At 51.5% G+C, this 26,035-nt stretch overlaps 8 protein-coding genes across 8 annotated transcripts; 5 read left to right on the top strand and 3 right to left on the bottom strand.

Moving 5' to 3' along the window:
* Positions 1-250: 250 nt before the first annotated feature.
* On the bottom strand, positions 251-795 carry Triagg1_7186 (uncharacterized protein; the record flags this gene model as incomplete). Its single annotated transcript, XM_062901893.1, has 2 exons — positions 251-650; positions 764-795. 2 exons carry the CDS (start codon positions 793-795, stop codon positions 251-253), a joined length of 432 nt encoding a protein of 143 aa, XP_062753762.1.
* Positions 796-2,370: 1,575 nt separating this feature from the next.
* Triagg1_7185 (uncharacterized protein) lies at positions 2,371-6,115 on the top strand (the record flags this gene model as incomplete). Its single annotated transcript, XM_062901892.1, has 2 exons — positions 2,371-4,825; positions 4,884-6,115. The coding sequence occupies 2 exons, from the start codon at positions 2,371-2,373 to the stop codon at positions 6,113-6,115; spliced, it is 3,687 nt and encodes a 1,228-aa protein (XP_062753761.1).
* Positions 6,116-6,769: 654 nt separating this feature from the next.
* On the top strand, positions 6,770-8,272 carry Triagg1_7184 (uncharacterized protein; the record flags this gene model as incomplete). The annotated part of the gene is made up of 1 exon (XM_062901891.1): positions 6,770-8,272. The coding sequence occupies one exon, from the start codon at positions 6,770-6,772 to the stop codon at positions 8,270-8,272; it is 1,503 nt and encodes a 500-aa protein (XP_062753760.1).
* Positions 8,273-8,476: 204 nt separating this feature from the next.
* On the bottom strand, positions 8,477-10,939 carry Triagg1_7183 (uncharacterized protein; the record flags this gene model as incomplete). The annotated part of the gene is made up of 5 exons (XM_062901890.1): positions 8,477-10,031; positions 10,096-10,288; positions 10,342-10,539; positions 10,611-10,797; positions 10,850-10,939. The coding sequence occupies 5 exons, from the start codon at positions 10,937-10,939 to the stop codon at positions 8,477-8,479; spliced, it is 2,223 nt and encodes a 740-aa protein (XP_062753759.1).
* A 2,738-nt stretch (positions 10,940-13,677) lies between these two features.
* Positions 13,678-15,117, top strand: Triagg1_7182 (uncharacterized protein; the record flags this gene model as incomplete). The annotated part of the gene is made up of 1 exon (XM_062901889.1): positions 13,678-15,117. One exon carries the CDS (start codon positions 13,678-13,680, stop codon positions 15,115-15,117), a length of 1,440 nt encoding a protein of 479 aa, XP_062753758.1.
* Positions 15,118-18,752: 3,635 nt separating this feature from the next.
* Positions 18,753-19,729, top strand: Triagg1_7181 (uncharacterized protein; the record flags this gene model as incomplete). The annotated part of the gene is made up of 3 exons (XM_062901888.1): positions 18,753-19,093; positions 19,162-19,408; positions 19,505-19,729. 3 exons carry the CDS (start codon positions 18,753-18,755, stop codon positions 19,727-19,729), a joined length of 813 nt encoding a protein of 270 aa, XP_062753757.1.
* A 344-nt stretch (positions 19,730-20,073) lies between these two features.
* On the bottom strand, positions 20,074-21,064 carry Triagg1_7180 (uncharacterized protein; the record flags this gene model as incomplete). Its single annotated transcript, XM_062901887.1, has 3 exons — positions 20,074-20,787; positions 20,881-20,999; positions 21,061-21,064. 3 exons carry the CDS (start codon positions 21,062-21,064, stop codon positions 20,074-20,076), a joined length of 837 nt encoding a protein of 278 aa, XP_062753756.1.
* A 1,141-nt stretch (positions 21,065-22,205) lies between these two features.
* On the top strand, positions 22,206-25,392 carry Triagg1_7179 (uncharacterized protein; the record flags this gene model as incomplete). Its single annotated transcript, XM_062901886.1, has 4 exons — positions 22,206-22,674; positions 22,760-24,843; positions 24,969-25,138; positions 25,305-25,392. 4 exons carry the CDS (start codon positions 22,206-22,208, stop codon positions 25,390-25,392), a joined length of 2,811 nt encoding a protein of 936 aa, XP_062753755.1.
* Positions 25,393-26,035: the final 643 nt, after the last annotated feature.

Raw genomic sequence — 26,035 nt, 5'->3', positions numbered from 1 at the left:
ATGTATTGTATGCGCTCTGCTAGATTGCGATAGAACTCCAAATGATCAAATCCGAATCAATGTCCCCTCCGTCTTTAACAACTCCGAGCTGCGAAATGGATATTACTTGTACATTTTTGGCAAATCGCTTCCGTCCTTTCCGCTTCCTCTCCACCAAGAGGAAAAGGAAGAGAAGCATAAAGGGGGGGGGGGATATATAACGCCAGAAAAGAAGAAAAAAAAAAAAAAGTCGCGTCCCTCCCGCGCGCTACTACTCCAGCTTATCCAGATGCTCCAGCCGCGTCAAGACGACCTGCTTGCTCGTCTCCTCAATCTCGCCGGCGAGGAAGACCTCGTCGAGGATGGCGTAGACCTTGTAAAAGTTGAAGACGAGGTCGAGCTCGCAGACGTTGCCGAAGAAGGCGTCGAGGACCTCGACGAAGAAGTGGATGGCCTCGAGGAAGGCGAGCTCGTTGTCGTTTGTGTCGACGCAGGCGCAGAAGAAGAGGCCGGCGTAGCGGCGGTAGACGATCTTGTTGTTGCGGAACTCGACGAAGTTGGACTGGTACTTTTGGTCGCGGGGGGCGACGAGGCGGTGGACCTCGCCCTTGAGCTTGATCTTTTCGTCGTCGCTGTAGGGGGCGTACCATTTGGCGAGACGGGTCTTGCCCCTGTGTGTGTGAGAGAGAGAGATGGTTAGCAAGTTGGGCGAGTTTTGATGGTTTTTTGCGCGTGATAGATGTGGGAGGAGAGAAGAAGAGAGGAGGGGGGGAGAAGAGCTTACTGTCTGTTTTGGATGAGGATAAAGGAGAGCATGGTTGGAGTTGTGTGTAAGGAGGTTGGATGGTGTGGTATGGGGGAACTGGGCGGCGATGGGTGACGATTTGGTGTTTTTGGGAGGTTTCAAAGTGCTTCAGGGCGGTTTGGAGCCCGTTGCAGCGGCGCGCGTGGGCGATGGCGGGGCCGGAGAGCACGGATGGCATTGATGGATTGGGCGCGGGCCGAAAAGGGCAGTGGGACTTGAAAACAGCAACAGTTGGTGACGGTACGGAGTGAGAATTTGAATTTGATAGCTACGGAATATTAGTTGATTTTTCTTTTTCTTTTTAAACAGATGATGATTCTGTTTGGATGTTGTTTGGGAGGCTCAATGTGGAGAGAGCATAGATGTACATGGCTCTGTATGGGTAGGTGGCTTATTGATATCTGGATCTAATGGTGCTGGGTCTAGCAAAAGAGCCATGGACCACCAACTTAACAGAGACGATTGATGCTATTGTCCATCTTGGTGAGATGTGGAAGGATGTGTTATCCTGGAAGAAAAGAAAAGGCAAAAAACCCACTCATCAATCGTACCACTTGCTGTCAAGTCATCCCCACCGCATTGATTAAGCATGTCCGGATCACGGCTGCCGGATGCCATGCGTTGACTCGTACTCGCACCATATATGACGGGCGTGGCTATTCCCGAGATTTGCAGCTATCCAATGGATCCAATAGAGACCTCAGGTGAGTAATACACACTGAACTGGTTACGCGAGTGTATATAGTATCCAATTCAATTCTAGTTTGAGAGCAACACTCGAGCTATGGCTTTGAATACAGCGTTGGCCCTCTTAGTGGGCTCTGTTAGCATCAATCAGTTGAATCAACTGGACATCAAGTCCATCCATCCATTGTCCTACTGTCTCCCATTCATTCATCAATATCAATCGCTTTAGTTTAGCACCCAACCAACCTCGAAAGTCTTGACTCAATGCCGTCAATATTATAGAGCAACATTGAACGCTGCCACACCCATGCTCTAGCGCCCGACCCCACTGTAGCTAAGAAACCCCAGTGGCCTTTGCTATTATAGTCTAGCAGCCAAACGCCTTGAGCTCAGTGGCCTGATCAATCCAGCTTTTCGGATCTTTTCCCTTCCTGCTTCTCGGATCGACGACTCCTCCCCCCTGTGGAAAAAAAGCATGACCTCTCACCGATTGCCGATCTCGCCAAACCTGATTTTCCTCCATCTTTGAATCTCAAACAGTTTCATGGGATTTGATACGGCTTCCAATTGATATATAACTGATTGCTTCATCTGTTCTCTCCGCCTTTTCCTCGTCCATCTCCCTCCTCCCACCCTCCCATTCAGCTCGGAGTCCAATTGAAAGCTCCAGACCGATAACAAAAGACAAATGAAGCTCCTACCCTGGTATCCTCCTGCAGCCATCATCAGTTAATCAGTCACACTCTCGCAACCCTTCGTCGTCTTGCCGAGAGACGTCCGTTTACCTCTCCGGTCTGCCCCGGCTCAGCTCCAAGCGACAGGCGCTCAACAGCTACTCAAAACCAGTCCGGAGCCTTTGGACCAAGAATAATGAGGCTACAGAAGCAACGCTACCCGTCATGGCAATGGCAAAGCTCCTACGCGGGGCCGTCACCGTGATTTGGGGCGACTGCGGCACCAAGGCCCTTTGGCAGCGGATTCTCAAGGACTTCATGGCATGTGTTATTGCAACCATCATTGCCATTCTCCCCCAGCTCAGGGGCTGGTCGACTTTCCTAATACCAATGGTTGTTGCCTTTGCACATCCAGCCCAGCGAATGGGCGTCGTCATTGAAAACATCATCATGATCATCTTTGGTTCGGGCCTGGGCTTATCGTGGTGTATCTTGGGCTTATATCTGGCGAGTTTGGTCCATGACACCAACAAGCCTGCTGCTTTTACCATTCGAGCCCTCTTCTATCTTGCGTGCACCTTGCTCCACGGCTACCTGAGATCGTCTACTCCTCGACTCTTCTTATTTGTCTTGTTTGTCATTCTCCCCGCCATCACGCTGCTCACGGCACCAACTGTGGCCACGCCCACTCTGTATACAACAATCTATGTGCCAATCCTCATTGGCGTCGGAGTCATGTTTTTCGCCAACGTCGCCATATTCCCCGAGTTTTCCAGTAGCTATCTGGGTACTTCTACCATCAGTGCCCTCTCTGAAATGGTCGATGCTCTGGAGCGAGCCACACACTGGTTTGTTACGCCTGGAGGTGATCGTATCGAATCTCAAAACCAAGGAGAGCCTCTGATTATACCTCATGCTAACGATAATGATACCAAACAACAACACCAACAGATGCGGCGGATTAAGCAGCTCGCTATCCGCTACTGGCGCAAGTTCTCTGCCCCATTCCCCAACCCCTTTCTACCGGCCACCTCTGCCATCACAGCATCCAGATCACCGCTACATGCAACCACACTTGCGTCATTAACGGAGAGGAAGCCCATAATTCGCTCTAAACTTACATCGTGCAAAACTGCTCAAAATGAAGTCAATTTTGAGATATCCATCTCACCCCTTGCGCCAAGCGACATGAAGCCTATCAGTGTTGATCTCATGAGCCATCTTTCTCAGAGTATCATTACGCTGATTGGCGCCTGTGAAAACAAGTTCATCGTACTTGAAGATGATGGCCTAGACGAGAGCGATTCAGCGGCTGATGATGATGCGGTTCAATCGCCTGGGTGCCAGAGTGCTTTGGATGGATCTGTTACGCCAGCATCCAGCGTCCCAGAAGCGAACCTCAGGCTCAATTCTGGCGTGAGATCCAGGTCCAGAGCGAGGAATTCAACCGCTCCATTGAGTAGAGTGGACTACATCAATCTGAATAGGCAGATTGAACTGAGTAGCGCAAAGCTTCTCGAATCGATTGTCATGCGACTACGAGCTCCTATACAAGAGTTCCAGGCATCCACAAATGAGGCAGTGGCTCTACTGATATCTTGTTTGGCATACTGCTACGATGTTCCCACTCTACCTTCTGGTGCCCCTACCCCTCGAGGCATACATCTAGAGGAGATCGACCTGCGGGTCGACCTTTTTACAGATGCACTGGCGTTGTTTGATCAACAATCTACCGAACAGCTCAAGCTTATTGCCATGCAAGAGACGGGCCTATCGCTCGATTTCATGCCTCGCATGGAAACTTTTCTCATCTCATCTTTTCTCTTGGCCTTTCGCCAATCCTCGACGCACATCCTGAAAATGCTCCGCCATGCTCGTCAATTGGTAGAGCAGAGACAACGCCGCCATAATCGGCCGAGCATCTGGATCCCTCACTATTCAAGTCTTCGGAAGTGGCTGCGTACTGCCGGAGAGCGTGATTCAATGGTTCTACCCGAAGGCGCGAGGCAAGCCGCACGTCGAGGCGATTTGGTTGGCAACGGGCCGCCAATCTCCGAACCTAAAGGTTCTAGCAATATCCTTGATAGCGAAGCACAGCCAAGACAGAGAATGCCTGATGAGGAAGCGGGTTCTACAACTGCCTCTCAAATTTTGAAATCGCTGAGAAATAGAAACGTCAAGGACAAAAAGAAGGAGAAGCAAGGAGAGAAGCATCCCCGATACAAACAGAATGATGAGAGAGGAGAAGGCTCTTCTAATAGTCGGATTTTATGGCTTCGAGGTAAAGCGGCAGATGTGCTAGAGTGGGCTCAAGATTCCGATGATCTTGCCTATGCACTAAAACTCTCCTTTGCCGTCTTTCTTGTCAGCTGGCCAGCCTTTGTGCCATCTTGGAACGCATGGTACGGCGATGTCCACGGCGTTTGGGCTCCGCTGCAGTTGATATTCATATTTGAAGTGGCCATTGGCACGTCCTTGGTCACCCTTGTTGTTCGACTTATTGGGCTTGTTCTTGGCTGTACTGCTGGATATGTCTCGTTTGTCATCGCAGGGGAAAGCAGAGCAATAACAGTCGTGGTTCTCGCTTTCACGCTGTTACCTTCTGCCTATATACATGTCGCAACGAAATATGTCAAAGCTGGAGCAGCGGCCATTATATCAATCAATGTCGTTGCCCTAGGTAAAGCCTTTCCACCCTCCTCACGCACTCTCCCTATTTTTCTGACCATTTTCTCCAGCGTCGGCGAATATCAATACGGAGCCACCACACGAGGTCTACTATAAGCGTCTCATAGCATTTATAGTTGGGGGTGTTACTGCTACGTTAGTAGAGGTGTCGGTTTCCCCAGTGCGTGCGCGAGATCGCTTGGTGGAATCTTTGTCTGCCTGCGTGCGGCATATCCAGAACATGCAGGGCGCCATGTCCGTGGGCGTTGATGGGCCTGAAGTTGTTGATCCTCGCTCTCCAAAACTGCATCGTCGTTTTGACAGATGGCGCGAAAAGGCTCAGGCCTCACTCGCAGCCGCCGAGACGTTTCTCCCCTTTTGTTCTTCCGAACCCCGCCTGAAAGGTAGCTTTAAGAAGCTTGCACCTATCTACACCGAGATTGTCTATGTGCTTCATCAGATCATTGATCGGATGGACAACGTCGTACAGCTCCGAAGGGCTTACGGCTCCTCTGTTTTGGAGGCCTTGAACCCGCAAGCTTATACGTATCGGCGAAGCATGGCGGCAAGCTGCGCCCTAATGCTGTTTTCCGTCAACGAGGCACTGACAACTTGGCTTCCGCTCCCGCAATTTATTCCCTCGGCCCGTGTGGCACATCTGCGGTTGATACATCGGGTCCGTGAGATTATCACATCGCAAGCGTCGACATCGGCTCCGGTAACGCCAACTGTAAGCGATGCTAGCCATTGCAAGAGCGCGAGTGAGTGCGAAGACCGGGCAAATGAGAAGGTAGCTCGTTTGATAACCAAGCATAACTTCCTCTCTTGGAATGCCAGTGCTGCTGGTCAGATGGAAATCGTCGAGTATCTGGAAGAGTTGGTTGAGCTGGTCAAGATGCTGGTGGGAGTTAATGCTTTCCGCTCTGGAATGTTGGAGAAGCCAAAGTATACGCACTATGCGCAAATGAAGGATTCTCGGCAAGAGTCTTTGACAATGGCTCGCTCGAACACATCCAGCGGCTCATCAACGGCTCACCAAAGCGGTGTTTCTCAGCAGGAAGAGATGGGAGAAGTACAGGATTTTGCCCTTAGGCGGATCGACTCTGTTGCGGTCCGCTCCGAGGCATCAAGTCATCTGCCACAAGGCGAGGATTCTGCGACACGAACTGGCCGCAGAAGAGAGAGTACATATGAGGAGAATCTAGGGGAAGTGCCTATTAGCTTGCAGAGGGTCAACTCTCGACTTTGGCAGGGCAATGGGACTGCAAGAAGGAGGAGGTCGACAATCACCAGTTTGCGATGAGAGTTCACTAATGGTTCTGGGCATGAATAATGAACAAATAGATACAGGGAAGGCGTTTTTTCATTCTCTACTTGGTTTAAACGGGCGATATTTCAATGGTTGTCTAATTTTTGCACCTCATGCCATTTTTTTACATTGCGAAGCGAACATTGGTAACAACAGCTGCTGAAAGAACGACGAACAGATGCTATTTGCAGAGGGGCATAAAGAACCTGCGCAGCATAGTCGGCCTTGATGTTAATAGAGGGCATTGCCCGCATTAAAAAATCCTGAAATGATCCTTTAAAGAGTGTCGACCAAAAGTCTAGATGAACTGAGCCCACTTACACGCCGTGAAGGATGCGCTTATGTCGAATGTGTGAAACTATGATCCTTTCACAAACCCCCACCAAAGGAAGAGCGGCGAATCATGCCGAATCACGCAGAATTAACGCCGGATCGCGTGCACGCCGTTGCTGCGACTCCGATGTGACGCAAAATCGATGTGCCAAAGCTCATGCCATCAAGGTATGTGATATACACACGAGCCAACTGCGTCTCATTAGAGCCTCTCTGGATTTCTCATATTATTTGCCAACTCCGCCTGCGTTTTGCATCGGTTTCAACGAGTTTTGACTCATTCATCTATCGCATTTATCCTTTAAACCTTTTTTAATGAGCTTCGCGAAGCCCCAAGCGGGGCTGACAAATGTCACCGGCGTCTCGGTCTCTGACGGCGGTATCTCCTGGAAGGACAGCAATAATGGCACAGGCGAAGCAAAACGCCAGAATCTGCTGTTTGTTCTTGACCTTGCACAATCCCCCAGCCAAAAGACGGGCTTCATAATTTCAATTTTGGTCGAGAGCCCGGAGAGTCCAGAAGACCGCTTCCGACTGCTGCTCTTGCTCGCGGACGCTGTCCCCGATGAGCTCCGGCAGCATCGCATCACCGGCCTGCCTTCTTATTTGCGGCCTGTAAATGGTAAGCAGGAAGTTGACGTCGTTGTATCTACGAAATCGGGCGTCGGTCTGTCTCTGCAGTTCTGGCAGAATGTATTGCAACCTCTCTGGACTGTGATCGCGGAGCAGTCATCCGATACAGTCATCCGAGAGTCACCAAACGTTCTTGTCACTGAAGATGCGCAAAGCGTTCGGAATTTCGCCCGACAGGTTGGTGGCTCTGAGGGCAAATCGACTGGCGAAATCGCTCAATCAAGGACCATCATTCTTCTAAGCGGAGATGGCGGCGTTGTCGACCTCATAAATGGCAGCTCTCACGATGAATCTGTATTGGAGCAGCGGCAGTTACTCTTGGCTCTTCTTCCGCTGGGCACCGGAAATGCCCTTTTCCACTCTCTGCACAAGCCCCTTTGGGCAACCCAAGATGGCAAGACGGAAGAAGCTTCTCCTCTGGTCCTGGGTCTGAGGACGCTATTCGGCGGCGTTCCCGCAAACTTGCCTCTATTCCGAGCGTCGTTCTCCCCGGGGTCGCGCATCGTCAAATTCACACCGACGACTGAAGTGCCTTTGGGAGACGACGCCTCCAGTAATCCATTGCATCTCGAGAAAGAAGAAACTCGAGTGTCGCATCTCTTTGGTGCCGTGGTCGCAAGCTACGGCTTTCACTCTAGCATAGTCTACGAAAGCGATACCCCCGAGTACCGCGTCCACGGCGACAAACGCTTTGGCATGGTTGCCCAAGAGCTCCTCCGCGAATCACACCCTTACAATGCACAAATAGATGTTCGCCGTCCCTCTTCGTCCTCGGCATCGCAGTGGGAGACCATCCCGGGAGACAGGCATGCCTATGTGCTAGTGACGCCGCTCTCTAACTTGGAGCGCACATTCACGATATCTCCCGCGAGTAAGCCTCTTGATGGGAAGCTCCGTTTAGTTCATTTCGGCACCATAGGGGGCGAGAGGACGTTGGATGTCATGATGAAGGCGTATGACGAGGGAAAGCATATTGGGATGAAGTGGGATGATGGACACGAGGTGCGGTATGAAGAGGTGGACGAAGTGAAGGTCACGGTTTTGGAAGAGGATGAGCGATGGCGGAAAGTGTGTATTGACGGTACGATTGTTGACATACCTCAAGGAGGGGAGCTGTCTGTACGAAAAGAAGAGAAGAGCGGGTTTGACATTTTGGTTGATTCGCGGGTGCTTCCAAGCAGCTGAACAGAGCGATGGATTGGATACAGTGGATTTCAAGCAGCTGAACAGATAGATGGGTTGCATACAGTGGATTTCAAGCAGCTGAACAGAGAGATAGATTGGATACAGTGGATTTCTAAAGCGCGCCAGTTCCATTAAGATTAGATATTTCTTCAATATAGCCTGCCCTCTCACTCATTCGATAGCGCAAGCCTTGGAAAAACAACCTCATAGACCTTCCATCATTTTCCTCGCCCTCTTCTCTATGACGCGTGAAAACCCATCAACGCCGTCTTTCAGCTCTGTGATTCCTCCACCTTTAAGTCGATAGACGATTCTCCTCCGCTTCGTTTCTTCTTCCCCTTCTTCTTCATCATCGTCTTCGTCGTCTCCCGCGTCGTCGACCTGGCCCTCTATGGCCCCGCGCATAAACCATCTGTCGTGGCTCACCAGCACAACAGCGCCCTCCCATTCGTTCAACGCCTCTCGCAGCGCAGTCACTGTCTCGTAGTCGAGGTGGGTGGTGACTTCGTCGAGTACAAGGCACTGCGGGTGTTTCCAGAACAATCTGGCCAGCTGGCATCGCACCAGCTGGCCACCAGATAACTTGGAAATGGGCACATCCGATGCGAGCCGGCCAGGGAGACCAAGTGTGCCCAGCAAGCCACGTATCTCTCCTTCATTGAGCGCGCCGTCAACCTCCTTGGTCAGGAGAGCAAGTGAAGTCAGTCCATGCTCAGCGCGACCAACAGCCTTTAACTCTTCGACGGCATGTTGGGAGTAATAGCCCATTCTGAGGCGCGGGTGCGTCGTGAGCGTACCGGACGTTGGCGACGACTCTTCAACAAGGAGTTTGATAAGTGTCGATTTACCAGCACCGTTCAGGCCGAGAATACCAATACGATCGCCCATACTCACCGTGAGGGTGACATCCTGAAGAATCATTGGAGATTTGGATGAATATCGGTACGACGCCTTGTCCAGCGAGATGAGGGATCCAGGAAACCTCAGCTCAGGAGGTTCGGGTAACGAAATTATGACGGGTCGCTGCTCTGGCGGAATCTCAATTCCCTCTCGGCTGGTAAGAAAGAACCCGACGAGATCCCTATTCAGCTTGAATCGAGTGCCCTTGGCGCTGACTTGCATTCCCCAGCGGTCATCGAGCTTTTTCTGCCGAGACTTTGCCTGGCGAATCTTGTTCTGGTCATCATTGGCTTTGCCAGCCTTGAGATTCTGCGCAATGGTCTTCTCCATGTGGGCTTTCTGCTTGTCTTGGGCCTCCTTCATCTTGATGAGCCACTGCCTTCGCTCGGACTGCGAACGTTCGTATGTTTGAATGTCGCCGTGGAAGTAAGTAAGCTGCTTATCCTTCAAGATGAGAAGATCCGTACAGAGCGAGATAAAGTCGCGATCGTGAGAAACGAGAATCAGTGTAGGAGGCTTCTCTGTATCTGCCAGAGCCTGCAAGTAGCGCTGTAGCCAGACAATTCCCAACAGATCTAAGAAATTGGTGGGTTCGTCCAGAATCAGAATATCGGCCTCCTGCAGCAGAGCCGATGCAAGTGAAGCCCGCATGTGCCAGCCTCCAGAAAGGCTGGACAGGGGCTTTTCCACGTATGCCTCGGTGAAGCCAAGACCCGTGAGAATGTTTCGGGCTTGGACTTCAATCTGGGCCAGTCTTGAGGGCTCAACTTGGATCTGCAAATCTGCCAGCATGTCGGCTGCCTCTTGGGTCTCCACTTGAAGAGCTTCGGCCGAGATTTCGTCGTCGGGCTGTTCGAGCCTATATACGGCGTGCTGTTAGTAACAGGAGATGGATTGCCGAACTCAATGATATATCAACCTACAAGGCTTGTGAGTCCGCAACGACCTTCTCAAATGCCACGAGAGCTTTCCTCGCCTGCAGCCCTCGAGCACCGCTTCGTAGCCTAGCCTCTTTGTCTACCAGAAAGTGGCGCTTCTGAAGCTTCTCATGCTTCAAACCTCTCAAAGCCCGAATAGGAGCGTATGGATCCGCGGCATCAACGCCCTCCGAGAGAACTAGTAGCTGTCAATTAAAGCGTCGTATATGTAATCGCAAAGAATATGTGTACCTTTGATTTCCTGCTCAATCGCGCTTCGGGCAGTGGCACGCTCAATGACTTCTTGCAGCACAGTTCCCTGGCCACTTTTCTCCGTCCTCGTCTTGTCATCATCATCGGACTCTGTGAGCTTCGTCTGCTGCAAAATGGCAATCCTGGAGCCCTCTTGAATCCCGGGAATGAGCTTCTGAGCAATAGCCTTGAGCAATGCTGTAGCGATTCGATTTTATCCCTTGGTCAGTCTCCTCGCAACCTCTCGTGCTAAGCATGTGAATTCTCACTCGACTTCCCCGTGCCATTGCGGCCCACCAAGGCGTAGCGCTGGCCTTCTTTCAATCGCAGCTTGGCATTGGACAAGATCTCGAGGCCGTCTGATTTTGATTTGCCTTTGGATTTGCCAGCAGCTTTTTCGGGCTTGTCTGCCTTTTCGCCGGACGTAACGACGATGGTGAGACCATCGATGTCGAGCTATTCTCTTCGATCAACAAGCCATAGAATCAACGGTGCCGATGTGACGAACCTCGCGGTAGCTGGAGCTGTCGATGTTGAAGCGAGTCTGCTTGGCCGTGCAGAGAATCGTGGCCACCGACTCGGCTGCCATGGATGTCATTTTGGCGGAACACAATCGTTCAGTTTTGCTTGAGCTCTGTGTAAATACGTGGGGGTTGCTGCTGTACTCGTAGATGGAGTCTGGCAATGCAGCACATCAAGTGACTACTGAACAAAGCCAATCTGATTGACGAAACAAATCTTGATCATGTTCAAAAATTGGGGATCCAGCGGCTTTATGGCAAAGCATCATTTCTTTTTGCGCAACCATTCAAAACGATGTAAACACGGAGGGCAACAAGAATTCCGCGGCCAGAGGTGCAGCATCTAGGGCCCGCCCGCCACTGCCCCATTTCCGACGCGGCGTCTCCAACGGCCCATGGCCCGGGTTTGGCTCTCAGAGTGAGGGCCGGTCCGTCGCCCAACTGGAAAAACCAAAACAATCGGCAAACAGATCAAAGACAGTGCGAGGCATCGGCCAGTGACTCATCCCCGGAAACATAGAGTCTAGCGCCGCAATTTCAAAGCCACTCGCAGTGGTGTCGCGACCCTTATATGCTCGTCTCAATTCGCCAATCGTGAATGACTCTTCAAATGACTCCTACGGTGATATGGCGCAAAATGTCCCAAGATCTGCATCGCATTTCACTCAGGAGAGCGTATCCCGACTGTGATGCCCACTGAACAATCTCGGTGACACTCACCCCTCCTCAATGGTAGGCCATACACACTCTTGTCCTCATCACTCGTACGGCAGCCCTCTGGCAGCCAGGTTGCGACTGGAATGCACGATCCAACCCAGCAGACGACCATGACGCCTCCTTCTGCTCTACGCTCTCGTGGGTTCGTACCTGAGGTAGCAAAGACTTCTGGACAGCCTCAATCACACCTTAGATGAAGACCGTCGACTAGCCCTCCATGTACCAAGTACGAACCCAAGCAAGGTATACCGTCGTCGCTCATATGGTAACCCTCTCGTGGCCAATGGCAAGCAGAAGGCACGATCCAACCCAGCAGATGACGACGACGCCTTCTTCTTCTTCTCTCGCGTTCTCAGGAGTGGCACGATCCAGCAGCAGATGACGATGACGCCTTCTTCTTCTACGCCCTCAGGAGTTCGTACCTAGAGGTAGTAAAGACTTCTGGATGGCTTCAATCACACCCAAAATCAAGATCATTGACTAGCCCTTCATGTACCAAGTACGAACCCAAGCAAGCTCCTCGTCTGCTCGATGCCGGACCTTGAACCTGGCCCGACCTGACCTGGAGCGATGTGATGATGTGATGCTCCGAGCGGAAGGACAGGGTGAGGGCAGCCATCCTCACTGCTCAGCATCACTACCTACCTTGATACCTATGCATGGAAGGACGTTTGACGACGACGCCTTCTCCTTCTTCTACGCCCTCAGGAGTTCGTACCCGTAGAGGTAGTAAAGACTTCTGGACGGCCTCAATCACACCCAAAATCGAGATCATCGACTAGCCCTCCATGTACCCAGTACGATTCCAAGCAAGCAGCTCGTTTGCTTGATGGCGGACGCTGACGTGACCCGACCCGACCTGGAGCGATGTGATGCTCCGAGCGGAAAGACAGAGTGAGTACAGACTGGGTACTGTGGAAGGCTTTGAGGCAAGCCATCCTCATTGCTCAGCATCACCACCTACTGATGTATGTAACGTCGTCATCACGGCTGTTACCAGCCAGTGCGACAGTTGCGTCTTCGGTCACCAGCAGTTGACCGGTATACGGTTGGTCCGTACGGATGATTCCTTTCTGTCCCGGCGTCCAGACTTGCATCGGCGCATGGGCATACTCGAAGACCCTGCGGCTGTCTATCATCTATGCGTGGAGGGGCGTTTTCTGACATGGGATTTGAAAGGCGTGCTGCAAAATTCATACAAGCACGCTGGAACTCCCGCCACAAGGACCGTCACGTTGCTAGTACACAAGCTGTAGCATCTTTCAAGTGATACGCATTCAACCAGGCTACTAGGTAGAGAAAGCTTTGCTGTAGATCAACACAATCTTGCAAACTACTTGGGGGACTTCAAAATCAGCCAGATCCCCGTAGTAATAGTGATTTCCCCGGTCAGACACCCCCCCATAGTGTGTGGAGCTGCCACGATGATCTGGCTGATTTGAAGCCCCCCAAAAAACAATCCTGACAACAGCGAGACCTGTCACCTGGAAAAAAAAAACTGGCAGATCGAAAGAAATCTGGCAGGAAGCCTGTCAGGTTGAAATCGCTGTCAAGCTGTTTCGATGCCTGCAAAAAAAAAAAAAAAAAAAAAAAAAAAAAAAAAACCGTACCTCTAGCTTATCTCATAAGGTACATGTACTAGGCAGGTACCACCTATAGCGCCTGGCGCAATTTTCGCACAGTTCCAAGTTGTTTTCAAGGTCCGATAGGTACCTAACGTGCACCTACGTTTGTGCTCAAGAACCCAACGACTGCATGCCTCTCATTGTATATCACCAACAAGGGACTGCCTGCGAACTGGCCTCGTACATTGGCCGTCCATAGGTTCAAAGTCTCGAACGGCAATTCTTCAATATCAAGTACCCTAGTCGGCGGCATTCTTTCGACACGGCTGGCTCGAGATTCTGAGCGTGATCGCTTGGCTGGCTGTCCTTCTGCTTCATTGATTTGGCTGGATCGTCTCTTTGTGTATCGATACCATCTCTACTACGGCTACCATCTCTACCACGGCTACCATCTCTACTACGGCTACTACCGATACTACAGCCTCCAAGGCGTCATCATCCACCACGGCAGTCTTCGCGTCCAATCTACCACAATGGATGAAATCACCACAATGGATGAAATCACCTCATTGGATGAAATCACCTCGTTGGATGAATTTTTAGAGCTTCATCGTCAGGTCCAGGAGGAGGAGCGCCAACTTGAGAAGGAGCAGCGCCGGCTTCAGGAGACAGAACGTTATCTGCAGGAAGAGGAGCGTCAATTTCAGTTTGTGCTTCAAGAGGAGGAGCGTCAGCTTCAGGAGGAGGAGCGTCAGCTTCAAGAGGAGCAACGCAGGCTTCAAGGGGCTGAGCCCAAGACTTTACGGGAATTTATCGAAACCTGCCACTCTCTTCATCTCTCTATGCAAGTGGTGGCCTCGCCCTTTAACACCACAATCTCAACGGAGGCAACACTAGCTGGGTACATCTTCCCTCGCAGGATTGTTCCTTGGAATGGCTTCGCGGCAACGCAAGAATGGATCTGGAATGGTCTATCGACTGCCAATTTCTTTCACTCTCAGCCACAATTTCCATCGGAACATCAAATAGACTACGTGAAATCTCGCATCAAGCCAATCAGAAGCGAGTTTGGTCTACGCAATTTCGAGCGGGCAGCTGTTGAGGATGCCGTTGAAATCTTGTTCGAGCGAGCATGCGAGAATCCGCGGCTACAAAGCAGCCTCAATCTGCAAGGGGCTGTGACATTCGAAAGTCACACAAATGTCGAGGAGGAGGTCGGGTTAGAAGCGCCCAACAAGCCTGAAGCGCGGCGCAAGTCGAGGGGGAAGGGCAACAAGGCCGATGAGTGTCTAGTTTTCAAGACCTCAGACGGCGCCCAGGTTCCCGTGGCGGCCATACAGTATATGCCTCCACAAAAGCTGAGCATCGACCAGCTAGTAACAGGCCTTTCGTCGGAAATTTGGCTAGAACGCGATGTCATCAATACGAATGGCGACGATTTTATTTCGACATCAAGGCGGCTCGCTGCCGCCGTTATCACGCAGCTGTTCTCTTATATGATTGACAAGGGCCTTCAATACGGCTATGTGTGTACGGGAGAGGCCTTTGTCTTCCTCCGCATTCCCGATGACCCTTCCATCGTATACTTTTCCGTATGCGTTCCTAGTATGGACGTACTGGAGAATGGTGACCTAAAGCTCCATCGCACGGCCGTCGCCCAAGTCTTCACCTTTCTTCTAACAACCACACGCACAAAACCACCACCGGACGTCTGGCATAACGAAGCTGAAAAGCTTGGTATTTGGGAAGTCGAATACGATGACGTTCTTGCGAAAATTCCACTCGCGGACCGTAAGCGCAATGATGTCCTAATTGCTCCCTACCAGCCCCAGTGTTGGGAGGATTTCAAACGGTTTCCTCTTCAGACCCGTCGCTCTCTCGCTACCGACAGCCGGATCTTGGGACAAAACGCCCGGCAGACGAAGACTTTCTTTCGCCTTTTCCAAAGACTTCTCGTACCGGTAGGAATGTAGCCGCAGCAGAGAAGTCAGGAACCGGCAAAACGGTCGATGAAGAGCCTGTACAAAGGTGGCTACGACGAAACAACGCAACCTCATATAGGGAGCCGGCTACTTTGCTCTCGACAGTGCCTCCTTGGCCTAGCACTCGGAAAAGACGTAGATGAGAGGTGTCCTAACGCTGAATGCCACGAGAGAAGCGCATTGGCTGGCTTGAGTTTCTACATCTTATAAGAGAGCAACTTGCTTTAGACCGCGATCGCGAAGCTGATTGCACGCCATTGCACCGGTCTGGATTGCGTGGCTCGCTCTTCAAGCTACGACTTTCATCACACGGCTATACACTCGTCGCCAAAGGGATGGAGGTGGGCGGCCTATGCCAACCAAATCAACAACCTCAACTGCAATTACAAGGATAATTCAAGGCGATACACAAATTACGAGTTCTTCATCGCGATGCAGAGCTGCGCAACTTACTATATGATGAACATGGCGGCACTCTCGTGGTTGTCGATTTCGAGCGTTTGGTATATTGGAAATGTCAGTCTCAAGCATCCGTTAGCGGAAAAGACCGCTAAGTCAGAAAGAAACGTGGAGAGCCAAGCGGAGGAGAGAAGAAGCGAGACAGCAACATGAAGAAGCGCAATCATTCAGCAATATCAGCACCCAACCAGCTTATCAAATGGTGCTTTTGTAAGAGAAACCAACAGCTGAATTTCACTATATAACTATAGAAGCAAATACTATAAGAATATAGATGGAGTAGTAGTTACTAGAGAGATATAGATATAGTAGTAGTTACTAGACAGATGTAGATATAGTAGTAAATACTAGAGAGATGTAGATATAGTAGAAATAGTAGAGAAAATATAATTACTACCTACTAGGTAGTAGGTATAGTAGTAGATACTTAAAGAACAGGCGTGTAGTTCAACGCGCGAGTGTTCGAAATCTTCTCGGTCTCGGTGTTTCTGTCCTCTGCTGGGAGCTGCAGAAACAGCACAAATTAGGCATACATAGAGAAGCAGAATTGATAAAGCAAGGGATGATAGGCGGACCAATCCATCAGAATTTCAGCTCAGCTGGCATCATCCATCTCCGCACACGCATTTGGAGTATGAAGAATGCGGAGTGCATGTAAGTGAAGCCATCCATTCACATGCTGATCGCCTTGGAACCGCACCTTGGCAAACTTCCGCAACTGGCCGCGCTATTAATAACAGAAACGCCCTCCATTGCACGCAGCCGCTTGGCTATCGTGTTATGCACGACGTAGCTGGTCCTCGTGAGATGCGGTCACGCCTTAGTTCCAGTTGTCGGTGCAACAACACGATGAACCCGGAGCCTCAATCCCCTCCAGCATCTCTTGTCATTCTTCACATGACCCGCCTGTCCGCTCTGTGTAACCCCAGAGACACAGGTCAGTCCCTAAACTCTTGATAAGAAGCACCCAGTTTCACCGATCGCCCTCTCTCCTCATGCCACGTTTTTTGGAGGCGCCCAGCGTTGCAGCCAACCAGCTCGTATCACTCTCACCTTCCCCCACGCATCCGCAGTCCGCTTTACATAATGATGATTTCGGTGGACGCTCAATTGATCAATGGAAGCCGATTTTTGCATCAAGTTTTATCTTGAATCCCGTGCCGCCAGATAGATGGAGCGAATCCATAGTTTCGTGTCATCAATGTTATCAGCACACATCATCGCCCGCCGTTCGCGCCACTAACAATTATTCAGACGGCAATCAGCCGGGACGAGGCCCAATCCGCCACCGGTTACAGCCATAGCGGATGAACCGGCGACCCTGCGCGCGCTACAGCAGTTGAGAAGCCCCAGCAGCTAGCCATGGGCGTTGGAGCCGCCTGAAAGCTCCCCCAGGAAATGGCTGGGCCCACCAACCAAGATGGAGGCAGTATCGGAGCAGAAGGTGGAAGTTGGAGTTTGTTGCCGGCCGACTCCGCAGTCGGGCTATCAATGGGAGTGCGAGATAGCAGCCTGTTGCGGTTAGGCGTTGGGGAAGGGATCTAGATAACAGTCTTACTAGTATCCATGATTCAAGGAGATTGGAGTTTGTATGATGCCTGTACTTGTATGGACATGTTCATGTCATTGATATTTAGTCTATATCGTCATGTACTACTTGTATACATGTATGTGTGTATGATACCTCGTGGCCAGTCTTCAAACATATCAATGTACATTAGCTCGTTGCACCACGCAAGCCATCATTCATCAACACCTCAGACACAGAGCAAACGACACAAGCTGAGAGCATCCCACGACTTCCCACCCCCGTCCAGCCGAGGCGGCGCATCATCTGACCACGACCTCGGCCACCCGCCCAATCGCGGGTCCCCTCAATCAACCTCTTGCTCCTGTGCGGACACTCCGGCCGGCCAAGCGTGGGACCGTCCACACTATCTGCCTGTAGTGGTCTGCGTCTGTTATCTCTGTTAGGCAAACTCCCGTCTCTCGGTGGCGTTCGGCGTCCGCTTGTCAGATTCCCACCGGTGTTCATGCACGCTGTGTGATGTGTGTCTTGTTGTGTTGATGCCCTGTACGCCGTATTCCGTCTGACCTTGTAGTATGTAATCTGTGGTACGAGCTGTAGCAAAGACGAGGATTGATTAGCCGGAGTGCAGATCCGTGTCAGATCTCTCTCGGGTCCCCAGTTCCCTTGCCACTACATGAACCCAATCTTGCCCATCTTGAACTGACAACCCCTTCTTCCTTTTTCTCCACCTCGCCTTTTGTCTATTCTGATCTGGTAAAATCATCTATACCAATTTCCCACGATAGTACGTTCTCACGTCGACTCTATTCATTGTCCTGTCTATCGCCGGATAGAAGGCAACAAGGAAAAGAAGCGAAAGGAAAACGGACGGGGAAAGGGAACCTGAAAGACTCGTAACTGAGCCTAGGTCATTCAACCCCGTGGGCTTGGGAAAGAGGCTATCCTTTTTGTATCCCCCTCTTTTGGGTGTTTTTAAACCATTGCTTACCTCAACTATTATTTTTTTGACTCTTGTTGCCGTATTCTAACCATCTTCATTGGTTACCACCCGCCATCATCATCATCACCGCCTTCACAAACACTCGTCTCGTTTCCCCCATTGTGGTCTCCGTCTCTATCTTCACCCTCTGCATAGACGATATCCTTCCGGGTCGTCGTCAGTGAAGTGATTGATTGTTTGACTGGTGATTCATATCGATCCACCGCCGTCTCTCCAACTTGAAATCGAAACGAAACAAAAAGCAACAAAACAAATCCATCTTTGCCAACCGTTTCGACTTCTTCTTTCTCCCTCCAAAGTTCCTATATACTACTCCAATTTCCCAACTAAACGGTCCTGAGGCCTTAAACACCACATTGATGTCGGTTGACCTACGCGACTGCCTCAATTGCCTGCAGCACCCCTCCAGGTTTATGCCCGTTTCGAGATCCCAGCTCTCAAGAGTTCATACAGGCGATAGTGCTCAGAATATTATACGTGAGTGTTCATATGGAGCCCACCAGAATCAATCACTAAACCGGGCGCCTCTTTTTGCGTTTCCCACTTATACAGGCAGTATTATCGAGTGAAGGAGTCAAAAAGAACTCGAAATTAAAAGACAAGATAAGCAAGAGTTGGACAAACAGCTAGCCCAGCATGGCGCATGTTATAAGTAAGACGGCGATCAATACCATTGCTACGACAGCTTCCCCCGTCGTCGTCGTGGACCGTCGCCGCTCCCTCGTCCCTCAGGCCTGGGAGAAGTCTGTCCGTAAGATCGGTCTGGCCGAGTGCGAGCAGGCGGGAGTCTCTCTCGCCCACGCATTTGCCGCCGATGCTCTGAGCATGTATCTTCTCGACGGCGACGGCGAGGACCGCTACTCGGACGAGACCAAGTGGAAGCTTCACGTCCGCATCATGACCTATCTGGTCTCGGCTCATTGCTATAGCGGTGTCGTCACGACCATTGGTCCTGACTACGACGCCGTGGCCTTGTGGTGAGTTGGCACATCTTTCTCTCTTTTTACCCTGAGACGTGTGGCCCAACTGACTCTGTCCATTTCAGGATGCCTCCCGGGATGCACATGGACGACTGGTGGACCATCTTCCGAAGCGGAATGTGGCGCCTCTACTACCAACTTGGTTCCGAGGGCCGCAAGCGCTACTACGAAGATGTCCTGCCTCTTCTGCATGAGACCATGGACGAGGTCATGGGAGATCGCGAGTATTATTACCTTGCTTATATCGGCACCAAGCCGAGCGCCCGAGGCAAAGGCTATGCCAAGAAGCTCATCATGGACATGGCTGCCAAGGTAATTTACATGAATTTTTGCCTGACCTGCCTTCTCACATATCAAAGTGAAGCAGATCAGTGAGCAATCGAGCAGACAAAGCTAACAAGCAACCAGGCCGATGCTGAAACTTGCGCCATGTACCTCGAGTCGAGCTCCCGCGAAAACATCAGCTACTACGAGCGCTTCGGCTTCGAGTACCGCAAGGAAATCTCTTTCAAGAGAGGCCCGGTGCCCGTGCCGCTCTTCATAATGGTGCGAGAGCCGGCGGCAAAGCCTGCGGTCAAGGGAGCAGAGGAAGTTGTTCCGACTCTGAGCCAGATCGAGACTGTTAAAGTGTAAGTTCCAATGTTGTTGTAGCCTCTCTAGCAACTCTCCAAGACTGGATCTGTGCGACGAGGCCAGATTGCTACGTTTGAATTTCTTTCTTCCTCTGTCTCTCCTTTCAATGCTCTTTATTCTATGAGAGTTGTGCTACAAGGGAATGATGGTTCCTTTGCTTCTTCAATGCTTCTCACTTTGAGGTCTGGATGAATCTCGTTCAAATGTTTGTATTCGTCGTACTCTCATTATAGTTTGCTGCTGCTTCTGCTTTTGTCAGCTGTGTGGGAGATGTTTCTCACTGGTCAAGCCCTGTCTCTACCGTACACTAAAATATATCAAGAATTGCGCATGTTTAACTGCCCTTAATATTCTAAAATGGCCCATGTCTCGTCGTCAACTGTTGTGTAGATGATACCCGAGCCCAGAAGCTCATCGGCCGCTGTGAGCACCTCCCGCATTGCCAACCCCAGCCCCGCCGTAATGTTACTCAGATGCATTCCGTCGTTGCCTCCCGGCGTATCATTCAAGTAGTTGTACACTCTCTTTGCGTTGGCACTGCATCCAGAGAGCTTGGCAGGAGGCTGTGCTCCACCGGCGCCAGCATTGTAGCCATCGCCGCCATCAACAAACATGCTATCGCCGTTGTTTGCTCCTGCACCAGAGCCACCGGCGGCGCCACGAGTGTAGAACAAATGTACGTATGTCGCCTCGAGTAGATGGTAGTTGACCTCGTTGAAATCTGTTACTGGTCGAATGACGTGGGCTCCAACGTGTCGCTTGTTGGAGAACGACTTGAGACGACCCCATACGCGGATGTGTGAATCAATCTCGAAGCCGGGCTCTGCGTCGCCTTGTTTGTCCGCGTCGATCCACTTCTTCACGTCGATTTGCCCTGTGCCGTCGTCGACCTTGATCGTCAGATTTGTCTGTTGTGGGTTTATGCTGCGGACCTGGCCGACGAATGTGATTTGGGTGATGGGAGCGCCGTCCACTTTGAAGTCTGCACCGGAGTACGGCTCCTCGGCCTCGAGGATCTGCTTGATGGTCAAGGGCCGTAATGATTCATCTTGGTATGACTGTTTCCCCCGTCTCACATGTCAGCTTCATGCCGCGGAAGAAGAATGGGAATGTCGACTGGGCTGAACCGAACCGAACCGAACTGGACTGACCTTGCCACCACCACCGCCGCCTTGGCTGCCTTGCTGTGAACCCCCTCCGGCAAAGAAGCCGCCAGAGTCATCGCCGCCCTGGGCGCCGTAGCTAGTCTTTTGGTAACCGCCGTATGCAGCTGCGCGGGAGAGTTAGTCAGGCAATGGAACAATCGAACAGAGCAGCGAGGGACGCCTTACACATTATGTTGAGAGTGACGTGATGATGGTTGGTTGGGCTTCTCTCAAAAAAAAATGGACGACGCGTTTGAAGCGCGACGTGGGTTTAATGGATTTTGCCCCGCGACAAGCTAATGGGCAAAAGAAAGTGGGCTGCTGTAGGCAGGTAGGCGGTAGAGTTGGAGGATGACTCAGCAAGAGAGCCCGTGCAGCCAATACAGCATATACAGGTACCTAGAAGTGCAGCTAGCTGAGTGAGTGACAACCACATGCAGCTATCCGGAGCTTATCAATGGCACTTGGATCCCGTGCGAGTGATCTAAAAGCCATCAATATTATATTATATTCTTTCCCTGATGTTGGGCACTATGAAATACAGGATACAGATTGTTGGTTGCAGCACAGTGACTGTGACGCTGCGTGCTATAGTTGACATCATGGGATTACATATCGCAAGACGGGATGGATCCATTCCTTGGGGATTTCCCTCGGTACATGTAGCCACACGCATTGCCTAGCACCTGTATGTACTACCTACCTGGGTAACCTTGCCTACATGTGGCCCAAACATTTGATCAATGTACCTAGTACCTGCCTAAATAACACACACGTGCCGCAGCAAACACCACATTCAACAGATGAGTTTGATAAGAAATGAAATAAAATGAAATAAAATAAAATAAAATAAAATTGGCATTTCTTTTCGCCAATTCAACCTTTGATGCATCTTCCAATCGAACCTGTCACGAGATGCAGCGCGGCATCTCCCATCCTCTGCCAGCCAATAGGCGCCCTGCATCTTCAGCCTCGGCAACATTTCAGCCGGGGTCGCATAGACGGACTGACTCGAAAGCTACCACTAAAACCACGGGAGCGTTAGATGGCATAAGCCGGGGTTTGGCATCAACATTCGACGCTTGGTGCTTCATGTTTCCACCGCGTTCTACACATCTTCGAAGCCTTTCACGACCATCAGTTAGTTAATACCCAGGCCACTGTTTTGCCTTCTCCTTTCTAGCAATCTTCTGTTTGCTCTACTTACTGCAGGCGCTCTTTGCCTTTGCCTTTGCCCCCGTTTCTGTTTCTGTTTCTGTTTCCGCGCTCCTCACCTCACCACATCACATCTTCGGCTTTCCAGCTTTCGCATCGCATCGCATCGCATCGCAATGGGAAGATCCCTGACCGCGACACTTCCGCTGATTCCTCTCCCTCGCGGAACTGTCCTGCTCCCCGGCCTCGCCTACCGCATCACCGTCAACTCCAGCCGGCCCGACATCCCGGCCCTCCTCGCCCACGTCTACGAACTTGCCGCATCAAAGGGCCCGGATGGCCGCATCGACACAATCCCCATAGCATGCGTCCCGGTGTCGTCCCCGCTGGTCGGCCCGGACGGCCAGCTGCTCATTACCAATGGCGAGGACATTGACAATACTCGCATCGATTCCGTCAATCCGGGCACTGCGAAAAAGGATGACTTGTTCGGCTTCGGAGTCGCGGCCAAGATTGTGGGCATCGACGGCCGCGGGTCGGGCGAGTTCGCTCTGCGTGTTGAGGGCTCGAGCAGAGTCAGAGTAGACGGCATCACTCGCGAGCGTCCCTTTTTTGAAGCCAAAGTCACATATTATGAAGACGAAAGTATGCCTCTCCCATTGTATTTGCCACAAGAAACCACCCCCCCGTCTTGGCTCGTTTATCTGACCCTGATTTGCTTTGTTATTAGTTGACGTCGTCGACAAGCAACTGCAAGACTTATTCAGCCTGCTCAAGCTACGCTCAAGAGAGCTCGTCACAATTCTTCGCATATCGTCGTTACTCCCTCGCGCAAACGGCCCCTCCCTCTCCCCCGCAGTCACAAAAAGGTTGGAGATGCTCATCATTCGAAGAGAATTGAAGGAGGCTGGTATGCTGGCTGATTTCATGGCCAACCTCTTGGACGCCACCCATGAGGAAAAGCTTGGTATCCTAGCGGCTCTGGATGCCAAAGTAAGGCTCACGAAAGTCATTGAGCTTTTGGAGCGCCAAGTTGGTGGCATCAAGAACAACTTTAAGATTACTACGTTCACAACGGTCCCGGTTCAAATCATTGACCGTTTGAATGAGAACCCCTCCAAAAGACAGAATACAATGCCGCCAATGGCAGGCATGGGATTTCTGCCGCCTCCAGGGGGGAATGACCAAAACGAAGACCAAGAGGCGTCTGAGCTTGACGAGCTGAAGAAGAAGCTTCAGGCTTCAAAACTTCCGCAGGATGCTGCCAAGGCTGTGGACAGGGAGCTTCGACGGCTGCAGAGGATGCCCCCCATGAACCAGGAGTATCAAGTAACAAGGAACTGGCTGGAGACGGTATCTGAAATCCCATGGACAGCAGCTACAGATGACCGGCTGGGGCCTGATACCTTGACCAAAGCCCGAAAACAACTTGATCTCGACCACTACGGCCTGGACAAGGTAAAGAAGAGGCTCATCGAGTATTTGGCTGTTTTAAGGCTTAAGCAGTCCATTAATGACGATATGGAGGAACAAATCCGAAAGGCAGAGGCCGATGCTGCTGCTGCTGCTGCTGCTGCTGCTGCTGAAAAAACCATTACCGATGGCAACAGTCGAGACGCCAGTTCAGAGGAAATCGCCAAGAGTGATGCGTCTGAGTCGGAGCTTGCCAAGCTCCAGGTGCTCAAGTCAAAGCGCACAGTCGACAAGTCGCCAATCATGTTGCTCATCGGACCTCCCGGCGTAGGAAAGACAAGCCTGGCCAAGTCGGTTGCGACTGCTCTGGGCCGCAAGTTCCACCGCATCTCCTTAGGCGGCGTTCGAGACGAAGCAGAAATCCGCGGACACAGGAGAACGTACGTGGCGGCCATGCCAGGCCTCATCGTACAGGGCCTCAGGAAGGTCGGTGTGGCGAATCCCGTCTTCCTCCTTGACGAGATTGACAAGATTGGCTCGGCAAGCGTACACGGTGACCCCTCAGCTGCCATGCTCGAGGTTCTAGACCCGGAGCAAAACCACAACTTCCAGGATCACTACGTTGGCATGCCGGTTGACCTGTCCAAGATTCTCTTCATCGCCACCGCCAACAGCCTCGACACCATCCCTGGCCCTCTGTTGGACCGCATGGAGATGATCTATCTTCCTGGCTACACCACGCTTGAGAAGCGCCACATTGCCATTCAGCACCTGATTCCAAAGCAGCTCAGGGCTAACGGATTGGCTGACGACCAAGTCGAGTTCGGCCAGGAGGTGGTGTCTAAAATTATTGAGTCGTACACCCGTGAGTCAGGGGTTCGCAATCTGGAACGAGAGATTGGCTCTGTATGTCGTGCCAAGGCAGTTGAATACGCTGAGGCGAGAGACAACAGCGCCCTCGAGACATACCGGCGACAGCTCACTCTCGACGATGTCGAGCACATTCTAGGCATCGAGAAGTTTGAGGAAGAAATTGCCGAGAAGACGAGCCGTCCAGGTATCGTTACGGGACTCGTGGCCTACAGCACCGGCGGCAACGGCAGCATCCTCTTCATCGAGGTTGCCGACATGCCCGGTAATGGACGGGTGCAGCTTACGGGCAAATTGGGCGATGTTCTCAAAGAAAGCGTCGAGGTTGCTCTCACATGGGTCAAGGCTCATGCCTTTGAGCTGGGCCTCACCCCGGAACCCCACGTCGATATCATGAAGGATCGCAGCATTCACGTTCACTGCCCCTCAGGAGCAATCCCCAAGGACGGGCCTAGCAGCGGCATCGGCCAGGCCATTGCCCTCATCTCACTATTCTCTGGCAAGCCAGTGCCGCCTACAATGGCCATGACGGTACGTTTTCAGTGCGCCGGGCTTTGATTTTCCATGTCATACCATGCAAAAAACTCACCCCCCTTCCCCTCCTTCCAAAACCCCCCCAACACTGAATGGTATAGCTGACGTGACATGTAACACAGGGTGAGATATCCCTCCGCGGCCGGGTCACCGCTGTCGGAGGTATCAAGGAAAAACTCATCGGTGCCCTCCGAGCGGGGGTTAAGACAGTGCTACTTCCAGCGCAAAACCGCAAAGATGTCAAGGATCTCCCTCAAGAAGTCAAGGATGGCTTGGAAATTCTGCACGTTGGGTGAGCTTTCTTCTACTTGCTTCCTCCCCCCCTCTCCATTCTCTCCCATCTCAATGCTGGCTGCATAAATGCGACAGCGTCTTGTGGTTACGCACCTTGCCTCACCGTCAAACATTAGAGAAGGAAAAAACGAAAAAGCAGTGTTACTAACTCGACTACTGAATAGCCACATTTGGGATGCGATCCGACTGGTCTGGCCTGATTCCCACTGGGCTGAGGACCATCAATTTGCCGGCATTGAGAGCCGTCTGTAAAGGCTTTTGCTTCCAGTTGGCATTCCGGGTTTTCGGCCCCCCTGTGTCTTGCATCGTCAATTCCGCTTGTCCAATTGTAACCCTAATCCAGTATAATGTATATAAGGGAGTTGGAGCTTGGTATATTTTGAAATGTATCGGATCTGAGACACTTTGCCCTCAGATGAATCGCATCACACCGATGCCCCAATGCTACTACTAGTAGTGCTAGGACCACTGATATACCTTGCTGAGCTCATTCAAGACAATAAATGTCATTTGTTTTCACAGTCAAGCATCTTGGAGTGTTCAGCCGGCGTCAACTGCGTCATAGGCGTGTCTTCCCTCCTCACATATCGTTCGAGGCAAGCTCTCCATGTGATTCCGTCACTGCATCACCGCGCTAGAAGAAGCGAGCTGATACTACTGATGTATTGCCATAGCTAGTGGTATATTCCCTATAGCTCATGATGTAATGATCTTCTCTTGGCCAAAATGCACGAGGGGGTGTGTGAGGGCCAGGTATCTACGCAGCTGCAAGTACGTGCATGTGTACGAGTAATTCTTGGATTCAGGGAGACCATGTGCTGCAGCGCTAAAAACACATGGGCATGGTGGCGTGAAAGTAAGACACCGGCACATTCCCACGTCTAGCGATTCAAAC

The sequence above is a fragment of the Trichoderma aggressivum genome, assembly GCF_033847375.1.
Source record: "Trichoderma aggressivum f. europaeum strain CBS 100526 chromosome Unknown scaffold_031, whole genome shotgun sequence".
Lineage (NCBI taxonomy): Eukaryota > Fungi > Ascomycota > Sordariomycetes > Hypocreales > Hypocreaceae > Trichoderma > Trichoderma aggressivum.
Note: the sequence above shows the minus strand (reverse complement) of the source record. Positions and strands in the feature narration are given on the sequence as shown.